The sequence below is a fragment of the Lathamus discolor genome, chromosome 3 (genome assembly GCF_037157495.1).
Source record: "Lathamus discolor isolate bLatDis1 chromosome 3, bLatDis1.hap1, whole genome shotgun sequence".
NCBI lineage: Eukaryota > Metazoa > Chordata > Aves > Psittaciformes > Psittacidae > Lathamus > Lathamus discolor.
In genome coordinates, this window is record NC_088886.1 from 56,623,430 (window position 1) to 56,630,815 (window position 7,386).

The 7,386-nt window shown below is 42.2% G+C and overlaps 1 protein-coding gene across 4 annotated transcripts in view; it reads right to left on the reverse strand.

Annotated features, from left to right (window-relative positions):
• Positions 1 to 7,042, reverse strand: part of EVI5 (ecotropic viral integration site 5) — a 79,605-nt gene extending 72,563 nt beyond the window's left edge. Inside the window, exon 1 of one of the 4 annotated variants that reach the window (XM_065675387.1) lies at positions 7,007 to 7,042. Coding sequence is in view for 1 of the 4 variants with exons in the window: in XM_065675388.1 (XP_065531460.1) it covers positions 5,700 to 5,705 (6 nt within the window). In the remaining 3 variants the exon portion in view is untranslated. Of the gene's footprint in view, positions 1 to 5,699; positions 6,057 to 6,272; positions 6,410 to 7,006 lie in introns of those variants that run through there. The other 3 variants (XM_065675389.1, XM_065675392.1, XM_065675388.1) reach the window with 3 other exon arrangements.
• Positions 7,043 to 7,386: the final 344 nt, after the last annotated feature.

Consider the following 7,386-nt stretch of genomic DNA (forward strand, 5'->3'; position numbering starts at 1 on the left):
CATTCCTTGGACCTGGTCTCCTGCTTGCTTCAAAAACAGTTAATGGCATTCTAATACCTGAAGAATAAATGAAGCTGACTCAGTCAGTGACATATGCAGGAGAGGCAGCTGGTGAATCAGCCCGTTATCATACTTCCTGACAAGCTCGAAATCCTAATTTAGGGCTCAAATATGGTTCCACTACAAGCTTCTTTTATATCTTTTACGCTACAAATTCACATCACTGATTTCCGCTGAAGTCTGGGGAAAAAGTCCTGATTTACTCTCGTATTCCCGATTTTTCTTGTAATATCATCTGACAATGGTCAGGAATACCATGGCTAGCACTCACCAGCTTCTATTTCACTGGACATTCACAAGCTCTCTAAGTCTTTCTGACATAAAGAACAAAGCAGTCCAACATTGTATATTATGTAAATCTTAAGCTACCAGAAAGCTTTCCATAGTATTATTTAATAAATACACATCCTTTAAGTCATCTTCAGACTCTAATATGTTAGGGTTTTGATAGTTCCAAAACATCACAAGGAAGAAACTTGGAGGTTTAAGTGCATATATGCAACGTAATAATCTAATACAAAAGGCATTTTAAGGAGATACTTCATTGAAGTGTTGTACTGATCCACTAAAGGTTGAAACCATTGTTCAAAGTCTCATGAGTAACATTCCAATCACTGATCAAGTTGCACTGAATCATATTTACTTTAAAGAAAAACTCCAGGTTTGGAGTTACCTCTGAAGCCCAGCGTGGTCTGCCATCTGTCAACCACTGTCCCAGTATTCTAACTGGGAAGACAAACCACGGTGCTTCTGCAGACACTATCTCCTGTCCATCTAAAGATGCTTTCTTTTATCAAAGAAGTTTCAAATCTGACAGAAGAAAGTAACAACCTTCAGGAAACCAGAAAGATCTCCTTTCAGTGAGAAAAGAATTGGATACAGTGGCTTTGCACAAAAGATGGCTCAGAGCTCCTCAGAGCTGCAAGAGAAAATGCTGACAGACTACAGCAAAAACCTTAACAGCCTTTGTTCCTTTGTTCTCTTAGACCTCAGTTTGGAAAATATATTTTTATTTGAGGTTCAGCATACCAAGTTACATGCACAGATACTTGAAGGACCACCCCCTTAGCTAGCAAAACACAGGGAAGAAGCAGATTAAGCAGCTAAAATAAAGAACAACTGCAAAATCAGTTTGTTTTTGGACTAGATTGGAAAAATTCTCTTTCTCTTTTCAATAGAATGTAAACCAATCATTTCACTGTAATTCAAGTAAGAATCATCAGGCACTTACAAAAACGTAACACATGCTGAAGGACACATATGTTTATCATTAAAGCTCCTTTCTACAGATTTTGCTTGCTTTCTTGTTCCCCAAAGCCTAGCTTCCTTAATGCTGCTTTTAGCCAACTTCCTCCTGGAAAGGAGCCAGGACTAGCATCTAAACTACATTAGAGCAAAAGCAAACAGAAGTATACAAATGCAGTTAAATTTACTAAAGGCCTAAAGTCCATATTTTGGAGGTGATTAACAACTAAGTCATATTTTTAAATATTCACTAAGCTCTAATTAAAACCAATGTTTTTAACACTTCATGTTTTTAAGTCTTCATTAAAACAAGAAGTATACAACATCTGCAAGGAGTCAAATCAGTAAGTTGAAAAGGATCCAATATCAGACAACATGAAAATACCATTCCATGCAACCTCTGGTTGTATGTACCAGCAGCCCAAGTATTTTCCAGGTGTCATTCTCCTTGTTTATAGGGATTAGATAAACTTATACCACAATCTACAGGCTAGAACCAAAATGCTCACCTCCCATTTACCAAGGTGTGCATATGTCCCTTTCCAAAGGGATGTATTAAACAAGACTCGATGGAGAAGCCAAATAACACAAACATGGTCTTATGGAATATGGTGACACTTGATTTATTATTTACTAGAATTTTAAACAAATCAGGCAACAGTGGTTGGTGAGACCCCACCTTCAGTATCTTATTCTCCTTTAAATGATCAGCTAAAGGGTCAACTTTCTATTGGTTACACTCAAATTCAAAAGTGTAAACTAGTTTCTAAATGACTGGCTGATAACCAGCTTTACTTGCAGGCTATAAACTCATTGCAACCTGCAGCCACCGACAGAGAGCAAGAAATAAAATGTCCAAGTTTCAGAAGTGAGAAGTGTAACCAGTTTAGTAATTTCCACATAGGAAAGTTGTCTGAGCTATTAAATAAATATAGTGGATTTAAACCCAAGTGCGGACATCAACAGTCAACTCTGTTGACACAACCCATGCCAAAATCTGTGGTCTTGCAGTAATAATTAATTTTGCCCACCAGCATTCCTGGTATACCCATGACTTGTTTCCACAAGCACTTACAGTGTAACTTGAGGCAAGCATATTTTTGTGGCTAAAAGGGTCTTCCTCTATGCTACTGCAGGTTTTAAGAGGGCTCCTGCAGCCTCTCCTGAGCACAGCACTTAGAGGAAACTAATTTTCCTCATTTATTGCATAAAGAAAAGGGAGATGGGTCTTCAGAGAGATTATATACCTACTCATCATCAAATGAAATCAGTTATTTTCCGATTAGTTGACCACTGGCTTTTACATTTTCATTTGGAAATAAGAATATTCACTTCTTTCCAAAAGGCTTACTAGTGGGAAATGCAAGGAAAATCAATGACATATTGATTATTTTTAGTGGAAGTCTCATACTAAGAAGACTATGTAAAAATCCCAAACCTGTTCTATCATGGTCTATTTTACTATGGAATTTTAACTTACCTTTGCCTTTCTGTCTTTAGAAAGACTTATAAAATTCTTTTTCCAAAGGGATGAGAAATACCTACTAAAGCTTCAGCCAAACCCATGAAGTTCCACCACTAATGCACTCAAAGGGAGGGAAAAAAATTATTTTGCTTAATGAATATTGGGGTTTATCCCTGTTATTTCAGAGAGCATGGAAGTTGAAATGCCTTTTTAATATGCCTGAACATAATTCACTGTTAATATACATAATCAAAAAGAATACCTGAAAAATGAGGGCTTTAAAACCAACTTCCTCTGTACAATGTCACCCTAGAGAGCAATGTGGGCAGTTCATGTCCAGAATGTTAGGGTCTGGCTAACTATTGGTTTTCAACACCCATTTTAAGAGACACTCAATAGTTTACCCTTCAGTAAACTCTTCTAACATCCTGTTAGTTTGTAGTACACAGTCAACTGGTAGCAACAACAATCCTCTATTAAAGTACTGGCCCCATCTGCCAGGCTGATGAAACCGAAGAAAAAAATGCATAGTTAATAGAGCCTAAGATGAGGATGAGTCAGAATTCTGTATCATCATAATGCAATTATACCCTTTTAATTTAAAAAAGGATCAAAAACATGCTATGGTGTCATTATACAAGTATTTAATGCTATGCTAAGAATCACTAAGACTTAGTCATGACAACATGGTGTAGGAAAACTCAGATTGAGAAGTTTGATAGCTTACCACATAGCAGAATGCATTATAATAATCTATTACAAAACATTAATGGTTCCTTTCTTTGTTAATTTTAAGGATTAGACTGGAATTAAAACCAACATAGATAAGACGAGATGATGCAGCCTTCAATAACATGAAGACTGAAGCATGACCCCTGACAGCAGGACCAGAAGGAGACCCCATCCTTTGTTGCCTGAATCCTATAGCTGGTTTCACACTCCGCAGGCTCTCTCAAAACACCACCTGGCTCCAGAGTTCACAGGAAGCCAAACTACATTGAAGTAAGAAAAAGCTATGATTCATTAAGTCATTTCTGCTGTTACCTTTTGAGAATACAATTTCTGCATAAATGTATACAACACTAACACATCCCAACTAGGTGCAAGATGAACATAGCAAGACAAGAGCCTCTGCACTGTTACTAACCACCACCCCTTCATTCCAGTCACCCTTGCTGAGGAAGGAAAGGATGCACTGCAACTACAGACATCTAAGCAGACAAGGCTACAATGAAAGCACAATATTCCCTATTTATAGGCATCAAAAACTTACTAAGAGATGATGTTGTTATGAACATGAAAGACACAAGGCACATTAGCTACAAGCTTAAGTGACATATTCAAGAGATTCAGGGAATATGCTTAACAACTCCTAATTAGGTACTCTTACAACAGGTAATATTTGTCTTTTTTTTTAAATGATAACTATTTTAATCAGGTCTGGCAAAAAAGTGAATTCAGAGTATATAATCAAAGCCGATATAGGTTCTTTGAGGGGAAAAAAAAAGCATTCACAGTCAAGATTTATCTTCTTTATTACTCTTCTTCTAACTAAAAGATATTTCTTTTAAAGGACGCACTTGACATCAAATGATACCCATCTATGAAATTTTACTATGTCAATTCCTTAAGCATTGCAAACTACTTATTTTTCTACAAGTGAAGAAAACTAACCAGGAAGAGTAACAGAATGTCAACATAATACTTGATACGCATACGCCCAACTTGGCCGGTTCCCCCTTCTGAATTGTGATATCAGAACCCTGAATTAGCAAAGTAAACAACTTTGTTTTCAGAACACTTGACTAACAAAGGGACTTGTCTTCCAATTTTTATTACTCCTCCATTTATGTCAATCCTACCAAAAGAACAACCTGACAGTAACACAGTTCAGGCATGTCCTTTCTTCCACCCCTTCCTATGAATTTGGAAAAGCTTTTTTCCTATCTCTTCCTTTCTGTGAACACCATTTCAACCATTCTCATCTCCAACCATCTCCTGCTTACTTGTTTAAAAGCAATCAAACAAGCCCATGGAAAACAAACGTATGGAAAACAACAAGGAAAAAGTAAAATCAATTCAAGACGCCCAGCTGTAGCTCAGGAAGAGCCTAAGCCTCAGCCCACGGAAGGTCAGGAGATACAGGGAGAAGCTGGGTTGTTCTGGTGAAGCTTTCTTCTCCCAACATCTGCTCCTCCCAGTGAAAATCCCTGCAGCTGCTCTGAGCCCAGTTCATTGAAGTCAGGCAATGCTGATTCATAACACCAACTGCTTTCCTCCTCATCATGTCCCTCTTTTTCACTGCCCATCTCTATTTCTTCTCCTAATCCCAACTCAAAAAAGAATTCAGATCTATATATTTAAAAATAAGCCTTAAATTCTTATAGGTATAAACCAGCAGATGTGCAATCATGATCAAATAAAAAACACACACTGAGAGAAGGGAAGAGAAACAAACAGGCACAACTTACGCAAAACGCTTTTCATTGCTATCTACCAAAAAAAAACCCCGAAACCAACAACAAGAAAGATCCAGTCACTTTTTCCCTTAGAAACATGAAAGAATGTGTATTTTTAAAATAACAGAAAAAAGGTTTTAGATAAATACTTTTGGAGATAAGTAAAACATACTGAATACTGTCACTTCTCTATACAAACCTGCCTCCTTTATGTATTTTTTGTACGTGATCTTTGAAACCAAAAGGAACTCATTGCAGGCTGATATGAAACTGTTTTGATACAGACAGTGTTAATGGAAGCTCATGCTGAAAGTTCAAAATGGTATATGCTAACTTCATGCTTGCTATATAAATGCTCTGCCTAGCAGCACTGGAAATGAGAAGGAATTAGACGGAACTACAGAAAAACGACACCAAGAGTTCGAGCTGGAAACATAACAAGTAGACACAACATCAGTATCGACTTTTACCCTCATTATATAACCTCGCTCACGCAGCTGCAGCAGGAGGTGCTAGGTGTGAGACCTCGAAGCAGCGCTAGTAAACTGTATCTCTCTCCGAAACCGAAGACCCGCCGGTCCCCGCTTTTAACGTTACTTCCACATCACCGAGGCAGAGCCCCCCCGCTGCAGAGAGACCGGCCCGACGGAACAGTCCCCCCTCGCCGCCATCCGCGCCCGGCTCCACACAGAGGAGCTGCCAAAGACCCGTTCTCGTCCCCGCGGCGGCTGAGCCTCGCCCGTGCCACGGAGCAGCAGAGGAGAGCGGAGGGACAGGGGCAGGCCGGAGCCGCGCACCGCGGCCTCCCGTCACCGCCACCCTACGGGTCCGAGGGTCTTCCCCCGCCCGCCGCTCCACCGCGTTGGCAGGGCGCCGGCCCCTCAGCGGCCGCAGGTGCCCGCGGGGAGGCGACGCCCCGCCACTACCCGGCCCAACGGGAGGGAACGCTGGGGCCAGGGTCGCCGCACCCCGCCTAGGCCCGGCCGCCGCACCGCCCGCGGCCCCTCACAGCGGCGGGGAGCGAGGGCCCAGCAGCGCCTCACCTTGGAAGCGTTGCCCGCGGCGGCTCGGTGCGAGCATCGGCGTGTCCGGCCGCCGGACCCGCGGAGCTGCGCCCTGTCCCCGGCCGCTCGGCCCCGGCAGCCGGGACACGTCCCGCACCCGCGCAGGCGCACTCCGCGCGCAGCCGCCGCTGCCGCCGCGAGGGGCAGCCCCGCGCCCCCAGCGCCATGGTACGGCTGCAGCGGAGGGAGAAACGTACCGGAGCCTTCATCTAGCGAAAGCTGAATCGGAATCGTTAATTACAACGCTACCTGAGCATACACGTGCTGCTTGACAGCCGAGGACGCAAAGAATACACCCCTAAAAGCCAAGTAAGAAGCAACAACAGGAATAAGTTACAGGCAGGCCTCCAGCATAGCTATCTTTGCCTCAATAAGGCAATTGGTGTTGCAGATAAGAGCAAAAGAAGTGCAATTGCTGCGAGACAACAGCCCTGTGCAGACACAGGGGGATACCCTTCGCGCGGGAGATGCTGCTGAAGCGCCAGTTTCATCCGTCCAAGTCACTTCTTCCATATGCAAGACACTGCTCTATAAGACATGTGTGATACCTTGCTCTCTACATCGTACCTGAGTAAAATTACCACATGCAATACAACAGAAATTGAGAAATAGCAGAAAAAAATGTAAATACACTCTTTTTCCTATTGATAAATGTCACTAGTAATAAACACTTCAGTAATCCATTGAAAACACCAGCTCCACAACCAAGCTACCTTCACAAGCTCAGAGCCTATACACACAGTAGACACCCTTCTAACAAACGTAGATACAGAAGGTGGGATTTGCCCCAAATTTGTAAGCTCAGGGGTGGGGTTGACCAGCCCAGCTGGAGTCCCCATCACACAGGGAGGTGTGACGGGTGGGTAGCAGCCCTAGTGTTGTGATGAGGGCTATTGCAGGAGCAAAAAGTCTCCTTACAAAGAAAAAGACAAGGAACTGACTGTATTTTTTCTAGCTTAGCGCCAAGACTAATGGAGTTTTGCTTATGACACCGCTGACCCCCATGCCGCATCTTAAGTACTTCATATCTGGAGCTAGTAGGTAGGAACCATGCTGGTATTTGCCTGAGGTAGGAAACGTTTATGATTTCTTT